Source organism: Urocitellus parryii, unplaced genomic scaffold, assembly GCF_045843805.1.
Source record: "Urocitellus parryii isolate mUroPar1 unplaced genomic scaffold, mUroPar1.hap1 Scaffold_92, whole genome shotgun sequence".
NCBI lineage: Eukaryota > Metazoa > Chordata > Mammalia > Rodentia > Sciuridae > Urocitellus > Urocitellus parryii.
The window spans coordinates 915,588-937,123 of record NW_027554230.1 but is presented as its reverse complement, the minus strand read 5'-3'; the positions used below and the strand labels follow the sequence as shown (position 1 = coordinate 937,123).

Sequence of the window (21,536 nt, the reverse complement as noted above, 5' to 3'; positions counted from 1 at the left end):
ATAAAGCTGTATCAACTTATGGTGGAATCAGTTGTGGATGTATCTGCCTCATTCTCTAAACTCCTTAAGATTAAGGCTAAATATTAATCCTCCTTGTGTTCCCCAGTGTTGGGCACTTGATAAAAGCTTAAATTCATCTCCTTTTTTCTTCCCAAGTTCAAACCTAATAGCTTTGTCTTCTCCAGAAAGGGCAGAAAACAATTTGTTGAGATAAATTTGTCAGGCACTTCATAGGAGTATACTAAGTTCTTTGATAAGGAACATTAACCTCCTTGAGCTATTTGATTATGCTCTAATTCACTGATGCATTAATTTCCTGAATGCAGTAATTACCAAATATGGAATTGTTAATGGGAAAATAAATGAAAATCTACTGCTCTGGAGCACATAACAGTGCCCAGGTGACAAAAAAAAAATTTGAAAAAAACTAGATATATCCCCCCAAAGCAATTTCCCTACTGACAAGGTTAGCCTCATTAATTGTCATGTTGTGAGGCAAATTTATAAAGATCCCAATTTTCTAGGAGTTTTTGAAAGTAAATGTAAAAAACACTACTACAATTGATACACTGGATACGAGGAATATAGAAACAATGGCAGAGAGATTAAATGCAAACAGATTTATATCATTTTCAAACTCAGCATTAATGAATATAAGAGTAGAGTGAAGAAAATATGACTAGCATGACTACATAGGTGGTAGAGATGACCAAGGATCGGTTTGGGTTTGAATAAACCAAGAGAGGCTCCATGTCAGTGTTGTAATTTAGAGAATTTGTGGAATGATAGGAAAAATTATATCCATCACCTAATGTTTAGTGGAAATTATTTTCTAGATTAAGAACATTACTGAGAAAACAAAAATTAATTATGAAACATATATCAGGAGTTTGGAAAAATGCAACTTTCAGACTGATAAAAAATGAAATCAAAGTAGAGTTGAATTTTCAGGTACCAGTCACAGTATGAAGAAGTTTCATTCCATTTATCTTCCTGAAAAGTCACTGATCAATTAAGAGCCGAAAAATGAAACAAGTTTCAAATCCTCAATATCTTTTGTTTCTATCTTTAATGAATCATGCAGCAGACATAATCATAAAACCTAACTTTGAGAAATAATAGAAAAACTCATTTTGTACTGTACCAAAAAATAAGAATTGGTGGTGAGAGATGGCACTCACCACTATCCTCTCCCTCTACCTCTGGACCTAAAGAGAAAAAAATTCTCCCATTAAAATATGTAAGACATTCCAGAAATTCTTTTCAAGCTATTCTCAAGGACCATTTTCAGGCTATGACAATGAGATGCCATAACCCATTTGCACTACCCATGTTGGCTAATTGAGAAAGAAATCACAGGGAAGCTGGTTGCACCAAAAGAGTCCCAACCAGCCTTTCAGAGGTAATGACTGAAAGAGGACACAGGGTGAAGTGAAAAGGAAGGCAAAGAATAGCACATGGCAGCAGATTCCTGCAGGAGGGTTATTATAAGTCCCACCAAGCCTTCCGAGTTATAATGAAGGACCAAATATTTCCAGAACAAAAGCAAGGGTCCATCTGTTGAGTTTGGGTTCAACATATACAACCTTGAATCAAAGCTGAGGAGTTCATCAGCTCTTTCCAACTACTACCTACTCTACTTTTGAAGAAATAGTTACCCTACTTAAAGATGAATAAAAACAAAGGAGAACTATCACAAAATACAAGCTAAAAAAATTAATTTGTTGAATAGAAAAAGCATTAAGTATATTATGGTTTCCCCCATGCATTAGGTGATTTGGCAACATCTGTGAGTAAGTAAAAACATCTGCTCTTTGGAGCTTCATTCTAGTACTAGAGATAGATGGTAAATGATCAACGTTAAAAGATAATTAAATTATACACTGTGTTAGAAAGCGATGACTATGTGACCATTTAGAAAAATAGTGCAAGTGAAGGAGTTCAGGATTGCTGGAGCAGAGAAAAAGTAGCAGATTAAATAGGAAATTCAGAGAGAGGGCTATACTGAGAAGTGAGATCTGAGCAGAGGTGAGATGGAGGCAGAGAAACTAAGGAATTGAATATACGGTAGGAGAGCATTTTAAGTAAGATCCTGAGTGAGGTGGGTGTTGCTGACACGGTACAGAACTACTAAAGTAGGCAGAACAAGTTACAGGGGAGTAGAAGCTGAGATCATAAAGTTGATGCGGGTGGGAGTAGGTTCTCAGATCATGTAGACCATGGTAAAAATCTTGACTTTTACACTGAAGGAAATGGGAAATCATGTAGTGTTCTGAGCAAAGGAGTGACAAGACCTGAGTAAAGTTTTAACAGGAAAATCATTGTTTCTATGTTGAAAATAGACTGCCAGAGGGAAGAGGTAAATGAAGAAAGACCTGCTAGAAGTGACTTCAGAAATCCAGGTACAAAATATTGACTAATGGTGACTCAGGCACCGCAGTGGAGGTTCAGAGGGAAAAAATGGTTGGCTTCTGGAATCAAAAGTTAAAAGTTAGTTGTGAGGAAAAGAATAAAGGACAACTCCAGGGTTTCTCACCAGAGCATAGGGAAATATGGAGTTGTCATCGACTAAAATGGAAAAAAATGATGCTATTTCACAAGGATAAAGGGATAATTGGGAGTTCTGTTTTAGAAGTGCTAAGTTTGAAGCATCTCTTTCCCTAATAATGTGCATGCAGGTTTGAGATATTAAATAGACCTGGGAACATGTAAATTTGGAATTCAGGAGACAAGTCCTGGTTAGAAATATAATTCAGTTGGTGCTAGCTTCTATATGGTGCTTAAAGCCAGGATGAGTTTGGAACTGATAAATTCACCAGATTATATGAGTAAGGACAGAAAGGAGGGAAGGACAAAGACCCAAGACCAGGGCATCCCAGCACTGTGAAGCACAGATATATAGGAAAAGAAAAAATATTGCATTAGCAAAAGACACTGAGAAGTTGTAGACAACAAGGAAAAACCATATGGGGGGATGGGCAACTCTGGAACCTGTTAAAATCTGGATTTTTAACAAGGTGTAGGCCATTGAGAACCTCGAAATAATTGTTTGAGAAGAGGAAAATAAGGGATAGTGAGAAAGTAATTGGGAGGTTTAACAAAGAATTGGAGAAGTGTTAAAAGAAAGTGAGTACAGGCTAATCTTGCAAGGTGTTTGCTGTAAGAAGAGAATAAATGAAGTACGGAAAAGGTGAAGTCAAAAGAAAAGGAGCTTTTTCTTCTTCTAATCTAAGAAACACCAGCATGTAATAACATAAATAAAACTGATTACAGAGAAGAAAAAGGAGAAATTGTCTCTGCATAGCTGAGAGGGACTAGGGTACAATATGCAAAGAAAAATTCAGACTGGAGTGAGGATGGATCAATTATGTAAAAGGTAGAAGAATGATTATGAGGGAGTATGTACTGGTGGTGGCATTTATGTTTCCAGGAAGTGTTTTCTGATTGCTTCAGTCTTTTCAGGGAAATAGAACACGAGGTTATCATGAAGAACAAGTGTCGGGGAGGTGTTGGGAGATTCAAGGAAAAAGAACAAGTTGTGAGATAATCACCTAAAGAGTAGGAGAATAAACAAAATAGTCATTCAGAACATGATTAACCGATAGTATTAGACACCTACTTGAAATGTGTCATTATAAATTAAAGTGAATCAACATAGTTGCAAGCTTTATCAAATATGATCAGATGCAGGTACAAAACAGATTGATTCAAATTGAATCCAGAATTGAAGTCTGGATGCTAATTTATGTCAAACAAGGGACAAGAGTCCAGGGCATGTGTGGAAGGGGAGAGTGAAGATTCACTGTAGGATTTTAACCAGGTAAGGAAGACTATGTGGGCATGAAGGAGAAGAGAAAAAAATAGCGCTGAAGGTAAATGGAATAATAACACATTGCAAGCATATGAAGAAATGATGGGGTCACAGGAGAAGAGTGTTATGTGTAGAAAAATAGGAAGTGCTAGAGATGAAATGCACATATTTGTGATTAAATTTCTATAAAGAATGCAGGAAGAAGATATATTCCATTCTTGTATAAATATATCAAAATCTATTCTACTGTCATGTATAACTAAAGAGAACCCTCCCTTCAAAAAATGCAGGAAGAGACAAGTGAAGAATTTAAAGCTCAATATGAATTATTCAAGGAAACTGGAGAAGTCAGATAAAGAAAAATTACAAACATGATTTCTCTAAATACGACTCAAGTAAGACCTTAAATGACAACGAGATGAGAGGAAAGGAAAAAAAAAATAAGAAGATTTCAAAAGCAAGAGCCATTTGGAGAATGAATAGCAAATACAATAAACTTTGGGAATAGGTAGATCACAGTAGAGAAATCATATACAATAAAATGCTAAAGAACTATAAGATAAATATCATTATAAGAAAAATAATAGGAGATGTAGAAAATCTGGCATAAATAAAAATGTGTTAAATTCAAGGATTACAAAAATTAATGAGTGAACTGGGTGCAGAGGGGCACACCTGCAATCCCAGAAGCTAAGGAGGCTGAGACAGGAGGATCACGAGTTCAAAGCCAGCCTCAACAAAGGCGCTAAGCAACTTAATGAGACCCTGTCACTAAATAAAATACAAAATAGGATGGGGATGTGGTTCAGTGGTCTAGTGCTCCTGAGTTCTATTTCAGGTACAAAAAAAATTAATGAGTGTTCAAATAGAAAGAGGTCATTTTTTATGAAAAGGAAAAAATAAAAAACATCTGGTATCCTCAGACTTTCTTTGGGAAAACTGAATGTTGCAGACCCTAGAGCAACATCTGCAAAATTCTGATGGTTTATAGTCCAGGATTTTATACCAGTTATGTTATTCATCAATATAACTACTTTTTTGAACATACAAGAAATTAGGTAATCAAGCCTTATGAGCTCTTCTTAATAAAAAAAATTACTAGAAAATAAAATTCAGTAACAAAATAATTAGTAAAAGTTAAACTAAAGGATAGAAGAACCACTAGTACTCACTTATTATTGACTCCACAATGCATTGTATAGAATAATGTGTAAACCCTGTGTACTTTAAAGTTTCACAATAGAATGCAGATATCTTTTAATTGTTTGATGTGCATAAATAGTAGCATAACTAACCAATATCAGAAGTATGATAGAAGGAGATGTGGGAAGAAGTATAAGAGTGACAAATTTACTCATTTCATCTGTTGACAACAAATTGATAAATATTAAAATATGTAGCTAGAGCAGGGGTTGTGGCTCAGTGGTGGAGTGCTTGCCTCATCTGTGTGAGGCATTGGGTTCAATTCTCAGCACCACATATAAATAAATGAATAAAATAAAGGTCCATAAACTAAGAAAATATTAAAAATATATATATGTAGCTAAAGTGAGCTATTATATCAATCACTAATTCTTTTAATATACATCTTAATTTCCATAACATTATACTAAACATTATTATATTCAAGTAAAATTAATCTAAATAAGAATATTTTAATATGCTATATCCTATTTTTTTCATAGTTTAGTTTGTCTCCCTAACTTTTCATCAACAGAAAGTGAGAAAAATTTTCTGATTATTTTTTCAAAAATTGTTATGCTAATAATTACTTATTTTTAAGGGTTGGTTTGGGATAATTTCTTTTTTAAGCTTAGTGGTAAGCATATATATATATATATATATATATATATATATATATATATATATTTAGTTAAATGCACTTGTTCCATTCAACTTAAGAAAGCTAGGTACCAGGAACTGCCATAGGACTCTAAAATGGTGTGACTATGCAGAATAGACCTAATAAAATGAAAAAGGGAAACACCCATCACTTGAAAGAATGTTGAAAAGCTACCATTTTTATATATTGCTAATGAAAACATTAGCAAAAATTTCCTTCTTATAAAATTTTAATACTCTAGTACCCTATTTTCACATGAAAATTTTTTCTTTTTCTTTCTTTCTTTTTCTTTTTTCCTTTCTTTCTTTCTGTTGTCTTTATTTTCCTTATTGTTATTTAACTAGGATATAGATAAAAGTATTCCAAATTTTCAATAGAGGTTATCTCTAGATGGCAAAATCATATATCACATATCTTTTCTCCTAGCTGTTGTTTTTTAAATCAATATCCTACATGAAGTACTGTATTTTTCAATTCTAAGACATATATTTTCACATTCCTGAATCAAGACAAGTCATAGATTTTTGGATCCTTGATTAAAGACATGTGATAATTCTGTAATTGAAAGACTGGAGTATTTTAAATAAGTGAGAACTGAGGGTTAAGGAGACACCTGACGGATAGATTGTCAATATACCTTAGAATTATACTCAGGTTTCCAAAATCAGTAGAAGATAACAATTTTGTTGTAGGTGAGGTTGTTTTCTGCAGGCTTAGTAAATTTTGGGGGAATGACAAGCTCAACTAAGAATGAAATTATTTACAAAAAAGGAAAGATGAAGAGAGAGAGTTTTGGATGGAAACAAACAAAACTTTTCTGTAACATTTTCTTCGAATTAGAGTGAGATATTTTGAGAACAAATTTGCAAACTGAGACACAATCAGAATGAGACTGAGAAGGTTCAGTGGGGAAGTGTTTTTTTTGGGGGTGGGGTGAATTGGTTTTATAATGGTCTGTCTTTCAGGCCCTATTTGTGAAATTATTTATCCCTGAGACCCAACCACCAAACAAAATTATAAACTTTGTTTCTTGCCCTTGCATAGGTGAATATATTTTACTTTCAAATTTGATCAGTGCAATTTCCTCAATTCTCATATAAATATTTTTTAAAACCTTATATCAAGCTAAAGATGACCTTACCCTCTCTTGCTACTTAATAACTAACATTTGTAACTCCATTAAAAATTTTCTCCCTTGATTATAATACACTTCAGAATTGCACCTTCTCCTTGATTATGTCAGATATAAGAATTTACTCCAATAATATATTTCAAAGGGAAATCCATTCCCTTATCCTTAGAACAGATTCTTAAGAACATATTCACAAGTGGGAAGCAGGAGATGATCATCTTTCCTAGAATATTGAGTTAGGCTTCGATGATCTTCTTTTTTAATTTATTCTTAGATATACATGATAGTAGAGTGTATTTTCTTGACATAATATATACACAGGGAGAATAACCTATTCTAATTAGGATCCCATTCTTTTGGTTGTACATAATGTGAAATTTCACTGGTCATGTATTCACATTTGAACATAGGAAAATTATGTCTGATTTATTCCACTCTTTTTAAAATAATGACAAAATAATGGCCAGGTTTGGATAATTTTTCAATTGGTAAAATAATCTCTCTCACAAAGGGGAATTCCAGTATCTAAATACCTTAAGTATTATTATGTTCAGTTTCATTTTCCATAAATGTACCAATAGCTTCTAAATAACAAAGCTTTTAAGAATTTAAGAAGACTTTAAGTAATTAGAGAAATGCAAATCAAAATTACTCTAAGATTTCACCTCACTCCAGTCAGAATGGCAGCTATTATGCATACAAATAACAATAAGTGCTGGCAAGGATGTGGGGGAAAAGGTCCATTCATACACTGCTGGTGGGGCTGCAAATTGGGGCAGCCAATATGGAAAGCAGTATGGAGATTTCTTGGAAAATTGGGAATGGAACCACCATTTGACCCAGCTCTCTCTCTCCTCGGTCTACACCCAAAGGACTTAAAAACAACATACTACAGGGACACAGCCACATCAATGTTTATAGCAGCACAATTCACAATAGCTAAACTGTGGAACCAACCTAGATGCCCTTCAATGGATGAATGGATAAAAAAATAATGTGGCATATATACACAATGGAATATTTCTCAGCAATAAAAAAGGACAAAATCATGGCATTAGCAGGTAAATGAATGGAGTTAGAGAAGATAATGCTAAGTGAATTTAGCCAATCCCCAAAAAACAAATGAGGAATGTTTTCTCTGATATAAGTAGGCTGATTCATAGTTGGGTAGAATGGGGAAGCATGGAAGGAATAGATAAAATCTAGATAAGGCAGAGGGGTTGGAGGTGAAGGGAGGGGGTATGGGGTTAGAAATGATAGTGGAATGGGATGGACATTATTATCCAAAGTACATGTATGAAGACACAAATGGTGTGAATATACTTTGTATAAAACAAGAGATATGAAAAAAATGTGCTGTATATAAGTAATAAGGATTGTAATGCATTACACTGCCATCTATAAATTTTAAAAAATTAATTTAAAAAAAGAAAAAGGAACTGCCTTACCCAGTAAGTTTGACTGCATGTGTCCGAAATTTTCGATATTTTTCTGATTCTTCATTTGTGCTGGTAACATGTCTATATATCCCTGTCTTATAGTGAAAGAAATCCTCATGGACTTGCATTATGGCTAAAATAAAACCCAACAGGAGAATGGCAGAGTTTTAAAAAAATCATCTTTAAAAGTCTCCAGAAATTCTACCAAAACAATGAATGAATAAATTTCAAGGAGCTAAATCTATGAAGAGATTGTTTAATTCCCTCATAATTTTCTTTTCTACTTAATTGATTGATTATAATACTTTCCTATTCTCTTATAAACAAGTTTTACTTACTTAGAACATTACTTGACTACACATTATACCTTTAAATGCCACTCAAGCCTTATTCAACAAAGGCACTGTTACCAGAAATGGAGCCCCTTGCAGGGAAGGGCCACTGCAGTAGATCAATGATTGCTATTTCTCCACTAATGTTGTACTTCACCACAACCTTCTCAAAATCCCAATTAAGCTAGCAGAGAAAGGTGAGTATAGCAAATTGGGCTTAAAGCAATTTTCCTTAACCCTTACAAATAAATACAAACCTTTCCTTGCAGAGTTTGAACAAAAAGCAAAATCCTGGCAGAAGAATACTCTGACAGGATTTCATCCTCTCTGCTCTACAGAGCTAAGCCAGTGTTGTATTATTTAAAAAGTAGAGCTGATGCTTCCTAAAACTCTCCTTCATGCCCTCACCTGCACTATTTCTTTTCTATATTGTATGCCACTTTGTAGAAGGAATTGGACAGTTCAGGGTGAACACTTTAAAGTTCTTTTCCAAAGGATGTGAATTGAAGATTTTCTAATTGGGACTAAATGTATATAGTCTGATAATGATAAACAGCGCTAGTCTATCTTAGTTTGACATGGATTATATTAAAAAAGGGCTAATTTCACTAGCACTTGGTAGATACTAAAATTAAATTCATATTCCAAAGTCAAATATAACTTTTTAAGTTTTCCACTTTTTATTTCATTTTTTAAAGTTCCATTTTTTTTTCCTGATGCTGTTCAAATAGTCTCAAAAGAGGTAAGGCCTTTTTTATCTACTATAAAACACATTACCATAGGATTTAAAGAATTTATATAACTGTACTCCATGCAGATTTCTACTTTTGTTCTCTTTTCATCACCTATACTTATTTTCAATTGTACAATTTTAGAAGCATGCACAGTTTTATTTATTCAACATTCTATTCTTTTGACACTCTTTTGTACTGAGATGGGGGAAATGCAGAATGTTAAACCAGGCAACAATGAGCACACAATCACATTGCATCTACAGCAAGAGCCAAACAGCTTTCTATCCATTCATAAAAATGTGAAGATATTGCTAGTGATTTTTCTTCTCCATAGAACCATCGATTCCTTTAATTCTTATGATTTAGTTCTGCCATAAGCATTATGAATAAAATATATCCTCCATTGCTGAAAAACACTGCTAACTAAAGAACAAGGTGAGAAACCATCATAATCAATGCAAAGATGACATTGCCTTCAATTTCTGACACCAAACCAGATTTGATGAATCCACAAACACATAAATATATAAACTACTGCAGTGCAGTTCTAATCTTGGAAAGCTGCAGTAAACTCATTGTACAAAACTATAACATTCATGCATGAGGAGAAGAAGGAGCTGTATTGATTACTGCTGTCTTGCCCCTGGCTTGAGTTGGCAAGAAACAGGTTCTCAACAACCATTTTCTGTGTTCAATAATTCACATTTTTATTTTATTGGTTTGAATTTTTATCTTTATTTTTGATTGATTATGTGAAATTTATGCATATGGTAATAAAGCAAGCCTAAGGTGTTCTCAACTTTAAATAATTATGATTCAAATTTCTCTTGAGTCATTAAAAATAGAGAAAGAAACCCTTCAAACAATAAAACCATTATTTGAATACTTAAAAGGGTTAGGTAAATGGCCAAAAATAATTTAAGTGGCAAATAGCAAAGTTGGACCTTTAAAAGTTAATCTAGTGTTCAAAAGTCTTGGATCCTTAAGTTTCCCACTCTTACAACAGCTTCAGTACAAATATTGTACAGCTTCAGTACAAATATTTCTGTGTTGCTACCCAATGTACCCTCAATAGGGAGGCAGGGAATTTCCTCCCTCCCTGTCTCCGTCCCTCCCTCCCTCCCTCCCTTCTGTATATATTGAGTACAAAGTACAGTCTAGAAACTATGATAGAAACAAACACTGACTATGCACCCATCCTCAAGGTATTTATATCTCAGTGGTGTAAACAGACATTCATACAACTAATTTCATTATTATATAATAAGTGATATTATTGAGAGAAGCATAGATTGTTATGGCGACAAACCACAAAAGGAAATTAATCCCACTTAGAAGTCCAGTAAAACTTAAAAAATGATGAAATTTTGCTCTAGACTTTGACATTTGTGTAACATTTCACCAGATGGAACAGTGGGTTAACACCTTGGGTCACAGAAATTATCACCTAGCTAATTACATATGCATGGATGAGTGTGATGTATCTGGAGAAAAGAGACAGATACATCAGAAGCATTGTGTGCAGGTGCACAGGGAAAAATGCTGGCAGGACATGAATCTATAAAAATAGTAGAATAGACTCAGTTCATAGAAAACCTGTTTACCATGGTAAAAAATACTGGACTGTATTTTGGAGATTACTGTGAGTCACTGAGGAGTCAGATATTTTGGAGTCAAGAAGGCCAGGTGACACTGCTATCATGGAATAAAACTTGCCTAGGATTTTAACATGACAAACTGGAATCTAAGACTATTTCCTATTGTGACTATGCTCACTTCCATTATCTTGGGGAGTAAAGGATTGATAAATTTAGCACCACCACAAAAAATTCAATGAAAGCAGGTTTGACTTAGCTTTACTTATCAAGTTTGTATACATACACACACATACACACACACACACACACTATAAAACATAATTTAAGAACTTTATTTTCCTGGTCATATTGTAAACTAAGCCCATTTTGACACTAATATTAGGAAAAAACAGAAACTGTACTCAAAGTCTTTAATGGACAGTATAAGAAAAAAAATCTGAAAATATAATATTTCATTTTTAATAGTTTTAAAGTTTTTAAATAATATTAACAACAGAGCTATATATGTTTGAGGATGTCAGCCATTATTAGTTCTTGCTATTTAGACTTACATTGGAAGAGACTCTGTATGCAGGAGAGCATTGGTAAATCCTGTTAGACTTCTCTATGTTGTTGGGACATGGCTTGGTGGCATGCCTTTTTCCCCACCCATCAGACCTGCTAGCCATGGCACAGATATTATTGGTGCTATTTTGGTCCTTAAAAAGTGGATAGCAGGCATGAGATACCAGTCTATGAGAAATAAGCAAAAAACAAAGGTAGTATTTAGGGAAATGCCATAATATTCTGTCTATGTTCAATTTTGCTTAACTAAACATTCATAAATTTTGCTGGTTAACTACATGCATAATTTTAAAAATATCAACTGACTCCAACATAGCAGCTCAATGACACTGCATTGCTCTCTACCCCTGTATTATTTCTTTATTATTATTTTTGAAATTTTATTTCAATCAATTTTTAATAAATAATTCTATCTTCAATATAGGATTACCTGAGGATGAAAAGTAGCCATTAATAAAGCTGGTGGTAATATTAAAATATAGATTATAATTATGTATAATAATGTATAAGAGTCTAATTAGATATAAAAAGACAACCACTTTGGTTATTTACAGAAAAATTATGTACATTTAAGGGTTTTTTTTAATGATTTGTTGATATTTTATGTAAGTTACAGATACTATCTTTCATAAGACTTTAATGATTATATGTCTGTAGTTCATGATACTTGGGGGAAATAGTATAACAATTATATAACATTTAAAGTAGAAACTTATGAGATAAACACAATGCACAAAAAATTTTTTTAAATATTTTGATTTCTGATTTTGAAAGTAAACTTAGCAAAGTGCAAATTATTTGATTCCAAATATAATATAATCCTATTGAATACAAAGGTGGATAATAAGGGAACTGAAACTACATAATTGATTTTATATATATTTAGTGCTGAAATGACCGTTAAAAAATCCACTAAAATTGGTTCAAAAAAATGTGACAGTGTCCAACAGAGTATGAAAATCTCAGCAAGAAACATGATGAAAACAAAGCATAAAATATGCCACATTTACATTGATATTAAATGCTGAGTGGTATAGACTGAATTGTGTGAATCTAAAATTCACATGTTGGAGTTGTAAGGCCCTTTGAGACATAATTAATTCAAATGAGAGCCTAAGTGTGGGACCCTCATAGATGGGATTCTGTGCCCTTAGAAGAAAAAGGAAATAACCAGAGCTCTTTCACCACCAGGTGAGGACACTTCAAGAAGGTAAACACCTGCAAGCCAGGAAGAGAATCTCTGCCTCCTACTGAATAATCCAGCACTTTGACCTTGGACCTTGCAGTCTTTGAGACAAAATAATCCCTGTTTAAGTCACCCAGACTCTGACATGTGGTTATGAGGGCACAAGCAGACTAATACAATGAGATTTAATTTGATATCAATAATAATTTATATTTTGAAACTCCCGAAAATCTTTTATCTTTATCATAGCATAAAACAGAAGCCAGTCAAACTCTACTATACCAGGAAAATTTCAGCCCAAGCTGCCCATTCAAATCACCATTTTATTAGGCAAATTACATGAAAAAAAATGTTAACAATTTAATGCTACCTATCAATATCTGACACTTTCCCTCTTTCATAACATTTAACTGTTGTATGACAAGTTAAGGCCACTGACTGGATGATGAAAAATGGGAGTCACTCCGCATTCTACTAGTTGTCAGGTGCAGTCCTTAGCCAAATAATCAGCTCTGAAGCAGATCAGCTCTCCAGTAGCCACATGGTGCTGTACTGGTGTCAGCTGTGAGAGTAAGGATTTGCAACCTGAGAATTTTCACCAACTAGGATGAACACAGTAATGGCACTGATGAGCTGAAGCAACTCTAAGTTACTTTTTTTGTGTTATTCTTCTGAGATTTTTAATATAATTTTTCCTCGAATTTTATCTCTATTCATTGACCTAGCTAACTAAAAGGCACAATTGAGGAATCAGCAACATTGATTACTGCATTCCCTCTGAAGGAACTCACTGGAACCACTTGGTGCAGAACAGCAAGAAGAAAATGCTTGTTTGAGTCGTCAAAAGAAAAATTTATGTTAATTTAGATAAAAATATACACATTCTTTAATAACTATTTCCAATGACTTCTTATCTCAGAAAATACCACATACAGTATATATAGAAAAGTAAAATTTATTTGTATTTATATATGTGTGTGTGTCATACTTTTAGATTTTTCTTCTTTTTTGTGTTTTGTAAAAATAAAAAAAAAAGAAATCTCAAAACATTTTCCTTATTGTCACTTGAGACAACATTCATAAAAATCCTAGAAACACGTGTTGGGCAGCTATTTACCCACGTTTTCTCAGGTACCACCAGGCCCTATCAATGCTTCCACTGTTGCATCCATGACGGTTCTTAGGACCGCACGAGATCAAATTCTGAGGGGACAGATTGGCTGTGTATCGACCCTTAGACTGAATTGCTATTCGGTCAGCTGCCACACCTGTTTCAAATAGAATACTGATTAATACTCAAATGGTACACAACATGATGCTTCTAGTAATTCACATATCCTTTTCTGTTGGAACCTTAGTTTTCAAAATTGTACATTATTTGAGATTAAGAACCAATGTCATTTATAGATCTATGTATTTCAGTCAGTTCAACAACAACATAATTTCAGTCATGATGTTTGTATTCTATTGATATTACTCCTTTAACTTAGGAAACTGAAAGCTTTGCTAACTTGTTCCTTTCATGTTCTGTATACTTTTGAACCTGTCATTAAGGAATCTGTCAAGTGCCAGTTTTCTTGAGGCCAATATGTTACTTATACTTCTATCTCTGACATGGTATCTTGCATGTAATTATGGTTAAATACATTTTTAAATGAATGTAAGTAAATTGGAGAAATTAAGAAAATGGATTGTAAAAATATTAACTGAAAATTCACCCATGTTAATTTGATATATTGGAGTAAACTGAATCCTTTCTTTTTAAATTGATATCTAATTTAACCACCCAGGAGAACATACTTCAGCTAATTCAAACTATTATAAATTTATCTAATACCTTAAAGCTACATAGCACACTTTTATGCTTGTAATATGTTGAAAATAATTATCTTAATCTTATTTCAGTAAACATAGACATCACTTTTATATACAAAGTGAGTATGTTTTTAGCTAAATATACTTAAAACTATCATTAACTGTTATAATTAATTAATATTACTAGTCAGTGACACACAATGATATAGTTACAGTAATTATGTAGATTATATATAATACTACATTGTTGGGACCTCTGCTGACCACCGAAGTGCAATTGCTGGGGAAAGAAATCCCCAGTCTTATGATTCTGATTTTGTGATTCTCCATGTATGTGACAGTTAGAGCTTGAGAAATGGCTTCCATGTACGTGCCTGAACGGCCCCAAGATATGGCTTCCGCAAACACAAAGAATAACTCCCCAGCAATGGGACACACATACCTAATGGGGTACTGTTTCTGTAACTAGGGTAACGGGGCTCTGTTTCTGTAACTGGGGTGCCTAGGCTACCCCTATCTGGGGGACTCTCCGATCTCTGATTGGCCCTTACCTTTGCCCCCACCTCCCTTCTCCTCTCTCTATATAAGTCCTCTCCCTCCACAATAAACTGAGTTTCTGCGCCATCTCGGCGACTCAACTCCGGGCTCGGTGTGATTTTTGCCAGGCCACGCTGGGTCGGGACACTTACCCTCTCGCTCAGCCTGGAGACACTCACTAGCTGGTCTAGTGATTCTCCTCAACCTCTGTCAGAGGACGGTCCGACACTACATATACTTAGTGATATGTATTATACAATTTATAATACAGTTTTAACTATTATTAATATCATGGCTATTAATTAATGTTACTAGTTATATTGAGAAACACAGTGATCATTTATGATTGACTATTCTGTTTAAAAAATTCCTTGGCATTGTAGTAGCCATAAATTCATTCCCTCCCTCAATACACTTATTGAGCACTACTAGGTCAAAAGCATGGTAGCCTTAAAAATTACAATGAGCAAGAATTAAAAAAATATATAATTCTGCCTTCATAGAATAATAGACTAGAAAAACTAACCTACTAGTAGCAGAAATCTACATGTCATCATTCTGAACATGATTTCATGATATTGTAAATGATGCAACCATGAAAAAATTAGGGTGAGTAGTATTTTAAAAACAGATTTTTTGTTGTTGGATAACTATAACAGTATCATTTTTGATGTTTACTATCAGGCTAACCCTTACTCACTTTTAGTTAAAGCCATCAGATAGCTTTTTTTCTTTCTTTTTTCTTTCTTTTTTTTTGTATTCATTCTTTATCTCAGGGGAAGTCAATTTTCTTCCCATCAGAATTATGTGTGGGGGCTGGGATTGTGGCTCAGCGGTAGAGTGCTCTCCTAGCACAGGCGTGACCCAGGTTCAATTCTCAGCACCACATAAAAATAAAAAAGGCATTGTGTTGTGTCCATCTACAAAATAAATAAATAAATAAAGAAAGAAAGAAAGAAAGAAAGAAAGAAAGAAAGAAAGAAAGAAAGAAAGATTCTCTCTCTCTCTTTCTAAAAAAAAAATTATGTGTGAACTGGAACCCCTCAAAATACTCATTTAAGTTTTTTTTCTAAAATAATTCATTTTAAATAATGCATTTACAAAAGTGTCTCTGTATATGAATTTTATGTAACTACAGCATGTGTACCTTTCCATAGTGCAAGTGCTAATACAGTTTATATGCTTAATAAGTATTAAATCTATAACCTCCACTTCCTTCTCAATTTCTGTCTATTGAGGATGCTAGGATACATTTCATTAGGAGTAAATGGCACTATACTAATATTTCTGAAATCCTCAAGGGAATAATTCCTTGTATCATAAAAGAAAATAGAAATCCTTTGATGCTTTGACATTCACTGCAAGGATTCAGAGTCGAATGTAAATTTTTAAATATTAGTGAAATTTAATTTGTTCAAAGTACACTTTCATGGTGTCAATAGTAGTCGTGTCTCCTGTTTTGGCTCTAGGTGAGTCACCTAACCTACTGGGCTCTCTTTATAAGATGTGAGGATTGAAAAGGAGGACCTCTAAAATTTCCTTAAGCCCCATCAGTCTAGATTTCCACTAAAAGGTAAGTGTGTTAAATCATAATGTTATGCAATATGTTGCTCTATGTTATATAGACATTTCTGGATCTCACTGAAAGTTTCATCCAAATTTACCTGAAATGCTTGAAAAAGGTCAGAAAATTTAAGAATAACTCAGTTTAGTCTATTGTTTTCTGCTCTCTTTTTGAAAATTTTATTGAATGTTACCTCTGAGACACACTATTATTTTCCCTGTTTGTTTTATTCTGTCTCCAAATTTACTCTGTGGCACATATAACTCCCACCATTCCAACACCTTTACCTCTTCAGCTTCTGTCAAATGCTTGAATTTTATTTGGTTACATAACTTTTTCTATATATGTACATACTTTGAGTTTTTCTTCTATTCCATGTTGTAGCTTTTAGTTTCTCTTTAAAATATTTATCTTATTTCAACTTCTACCTCCGGATACAATTTTCTGTATATCTTTAGAACTTAGTTCATTTTTTTTAAATTTAACACACACATACAAATATAATAGATCCAATTTACCATACGTACTACATGAAATACAAAACAGAGTCCTCTGAAACCACAAAATAATTTCAAATAGTCTTTGTGGGAACTATTTGAATTAGGTGGGAGGACAATCTAGACTTGGCTCTGTGCTAAGGCTATCTGTGAAGCTGTGACCTAGAGATACCAAGACAGCCTCCAAATCAGCCTAGCAAGTCTCTCTCAGTTTTCACTGCTAATAACTTTCCTTAAATGTCCAGAAATACTAATTTAGCTTAAATTTAAGGCAAAGTTGTTATATATCACCTTGGAGGTGTAAGTCATTAACCACATGAATATAAGTGGGCAAATGATGTAAATGATTAAATCTTTCCCAACCCATCTGAAACAGGTCTTAGAAAAGTCCGTAACTTGGTTAATACAAACAATAGAGCTCCAGAGAGCATTTACACAGGAGGTCTGGGCAGCAATGTTAAATTAACAGATGCAGCCATTCCAGAGGTGAGCGTGGCCAACACTCCAGTTCTGCTAAGGGGATCTCTGGAGTAACTCACTGATACCATGAAGCAATGACATATAGACAAAGATGTCAGCCTACTTCACAGCTCGCAGCTCCAAGAGCCTATGCATTTACTTTGTAATGTTTTCAGTGCTTTAAATTGTTTTTGAGCACTCTTTTGAAATTATCTATAAAGCCTAGAACTCAAGATCTTTGATAGTGTCCAGTTCTCATCATGTCAATTTTTTTTTGAATTGCTGAAATACAATCTGTACTTTTTTGAGGATAATTTTGGACATAAAATCTTAGGGTGAGCCTGAGTAACTTATTTAGTGGACTTATGAACTTCTATTAAAGTAGCTATAAAAGAAGCATTCTTTACATTTTTGGATCAACATTAATATAAAACTGTAAGTTAATTTTATGTAAACATCAGTTATATCACTTTAGAGTCAGAATTATTTTTATTTCAGATGAGACAAAACATATTTGATAATTTAATTCTAAGCTTTACTTCAGAATAGTCTAATAGCTAAATATATATATATATGTATATATGCACATTTATACATACATATATGGTGAACTTACTAAAAAATATGTAATAATTATGTGAGGGTGTGTATATTCATGTCAGGAGTACAGATAATTCTATGGGTGCAGAGGAACCTTAATACTCTTCTTATTATCTGGCTTTAACTCTCAAAAATTGAACAAATTCTGGCAACTTTACTTTGTTAAACTTTGAATTCGTTCTGTATCTAAAATTAGATGTTAATGATCAATTTTTAGACTAAAACTTATATTCCTCAGATAGTTTTCTCTTGCCAGAGTATGGTTTTATTTTAATTGACCATATGTTAATATTTAAATATTTTAATTTAAAAACCTTTTTAATTACCCTCTTAGGCTCTAGAGTGAAAAGGGAGTCTATGAGGAAGTAATTAAAATGACTATTACTTGCGGTGGAAAATGCCCAGGATGCAGCACAATTTTTTTGATCCAATGGCCCATGAGTCCATCCAGGCCACTTATAAGAAGCAATAAAAAACTCTGGAAGATCTGTCTTGGCAGGTAAAGAAGCCTAGAGTAAAGAAAGTCAGATAAATCAGATTTTCTCAAATGTATCCCAACAGCCTTTATAAGAAGATATCATGCCTTTTAATAAAGCTTATAATTGTCTTTCGATTTTCTTGTATATTCAAGTTTCTGAATAAAGTATAATTATATAGAATTTTTAGTTCACTCTGTGTTTAAAAATGGCAATTCAGTGTGTGGAATTATAATACAAAATCACAAGAACAATACATAGAATGTTTTTTCTGAGTTACCATGCAGTGCAAAATTTCAGCCAAAGTTTCTGTCATCTTGAATCAGAGTTTGTTCATCCATGTGAAAGACCACATGAGGTTATTTAAATTTGTCCTCATAAAGAATGTTTTCTTTTCTGTCTCTCCCATTTTGGAGAGTAAGTGTGATTCTGAGGTGAAATTGGCTTTGAGATGATGCACTTATAGCAACTACCTATTAACACACTTGGAGCCCAAGGAACACATCAATTCTACACCAGTTATTGGGAAACTAAACCAAAATGAACTGGTTGATGTGTATTAAATTTTTGGAGATTAAAAAGTGTGTAATACCAAATGTGCAAAAAGTCCACATTAAAAGCCTGAGTCAATCTTTATTGTTGTCTTTCCAAGACTGCACATTAAATGTTATGACATTTTTTTTGTTTATATCTCAAACAAAATCTGTAGCACCATACCATATTCTCTTCTAAACTGTACTAGAGAGTGATGACTTTCACTTCCCAAAAAATCAGAAATCAAACCAAATGAGGATTTGTTTATTAAATTTTCTTCTTAGGTTACATGTCCACACCCATACACACACACGTGCTTGCTCATAAATTTTTGAGAGTATTTTAAAATTTTTCAAAGTCTTTTAATATTCATTATTTTTTAAAATATTCTTAGCCGCCCTGTGTGGCATAATTAGAGCAAATATTGTTGACTCTTTTTTGTGGATAAGGTAACTGATTTCTGAAAGCTAAGCCATGCTAAGGACTCTAAGCTAAATAAGATTTACTCCTGGAACTATATCCAGGTTTTAGAGTTCTTAAAATCATTCTCCATTTCTATAATTTTTCTACTTTATCAGAAATACAGAGATATACTACCTTGTAGCAGAAGTAAAATGTCTGTAAAAGATAAAATTTTACCTGTTTAAAAATTTTCTGATTATAAATTGAACAAGTGAAGCTACTGATCTGATATCTTCCAAGGAATTATTTCTGACAAGTACATAATAGCTTCTAAGTCTAAAACCAGGAAGATTTAGAATTTACATATCTCTTTAAAAGGTATCCATCCAAAATAATTTATAAATTTGAACATTAACAGGAGCACTCAGTTTTGATTTAGAGAACTATTACCACCTGATAAGAAAGTTATTAAATCTTGCATCCATTAATAAAAACACTGCTACTTAGATAATGGAATAAAGTGCCAAGAACATCATCGGATCACAGTACAGTCCCTGCATGATAACTTAAAGAGTAGTTTTATAAAAAGAAACGTGACTTGGGATTCTAATGCCATTAGATGGACGATAACATAGAACTTCAAAGTTGGAGGAGAACAAATTTATTGCTCTGAGTAGAGTAGTTTCAGAGATAAAAACTCTGTCTCCAAGGTATCTTTCTAAATGGGGTAGAAATACACATACCTTCACATTTTTTTTTATTATCAACCAATCAGTGTGCATTTAGGCATTTATCATGAAGTTGCCTCAAGTTTCCAGAAAAATAAGTGGAGTGTCAGTTATTATTTTATTACTTTAGAATTCCAATTTAATAACACCTAGGATATATCCCTTCTGCTCTGCTGAAGCAATAAAGATATAACTATTACTCTATACACATTTCAGTGGCATTAAGTTCTTCAGAATGTGACTTCCACAAAGACTACCACAGTGCTTTGCACATGGGAGACAATCAATCTGATAATAATAATAGGATATATATATCAGGTAAATTTCATCTCTTAAAAATGTATTTTCCCTGAAGGCACTTTAAGTTAAATTATTATATCAGCATGCATTTGTTGCTTTTATGATTTATTCCTTAAAAATAAAAAGTATGACTGGGTAATCCTTCTTAATAAAATAAGGCATAGAGAAACAACACTCAAAATGACATTTTTATTGAAAACATATTTATGAATCCACTAATCCAGATGAATTCATAAAGTTCATATATTGAATTTTTAAAGATTTTTACTAATCATTTAATATTGCGTTTTCTAAAAATAAGCCTCTGGGACTTAAGTGGATCAGGCACATATTATCTTGAGATTCTTTTTCTTTCATGATATCAGATAATCTAATATACTAAATGCAGAGAACATTTTATATTTCATTATTCCATACATATTGTAATCCTCTAAAAAATAAGATTGCTTTTATAACTCACAAATTAAGGTAAGCCTTACAAAATAACAACTTTTAGGAACTGGTAATAGAACTCTGGTTTCAATGAATGATAGATTTTTTTTAAAGTTTACACAATTTGTATTTTTGTCAAATGATAATTTAATAAAGGAAAAGAATCAAAAGAACCATCTAAGAGTGAAAGAAATTCCAAAATTGGTGTTTCAAATAAAATATCAATTTAATTTTAAGTACAATTTCCACTCTTCCATGTGAGAAATTTTAATTCTTTATATTGTCACGTTGAAAAAAGTTCAATCATAATTTAATTATATTTTCAAGTATGTATTAGCCAAATTTGTGGTTAAACTTAATGTTTACTTTTCTTTAATGTTTTTATTTAAAAATTAGAATTTAAAGATCTTATGGACAAATATGAGAATTAAGCACAGTGATAAACAATCTCCAATAACTCCCACATCTTATTAAAGTAAAATCTCTGAAGGAGTAATGAGAATGCAATCAGAGAGCAGCTTGAGACAAACTGATCAATTTTATCAACCACCTC

General features: G+C 33.0%; 1 protein-coding gene across 1 annotated transcript in view; it reads right to left on the bottom strand.

The window, feature by feature from the left end:
* The window catches only part of LOC144253099 (tubulointerstitial nephritis antigen-like), a 78,588-nt gene that overhangs the window by 25,644 nt on the left and 31,408 nt on the right, over window positions 1-21,536 (bottom strand). The window contains exons 5-9 of the mRNA XM_077795009.1: window positions 18,497-18,620; window positions 13,757-13,907; window positions 11,437-11,621; window positions 10,358-10,402; window positions 8,235-8,358 (exon numbers count right to left, since the gene is read on the bottom strand). Coding sequence (XP_077651135.1) covers window positions 8,235-8,358; window positions 10,358-10,402; window positions 11,437-11,621; window positions 13,757-13,907; window positions 18,497-18,620 — 629 coding nt within the window. The remainder of the gene's footprint in view (window positions 1-8,234; window positions 8,359-10,357; window positions 10,403-11,436; window positions 11,622-13,756; window positions 13,908-18,496; window positions 18,621-21,536) is intronic.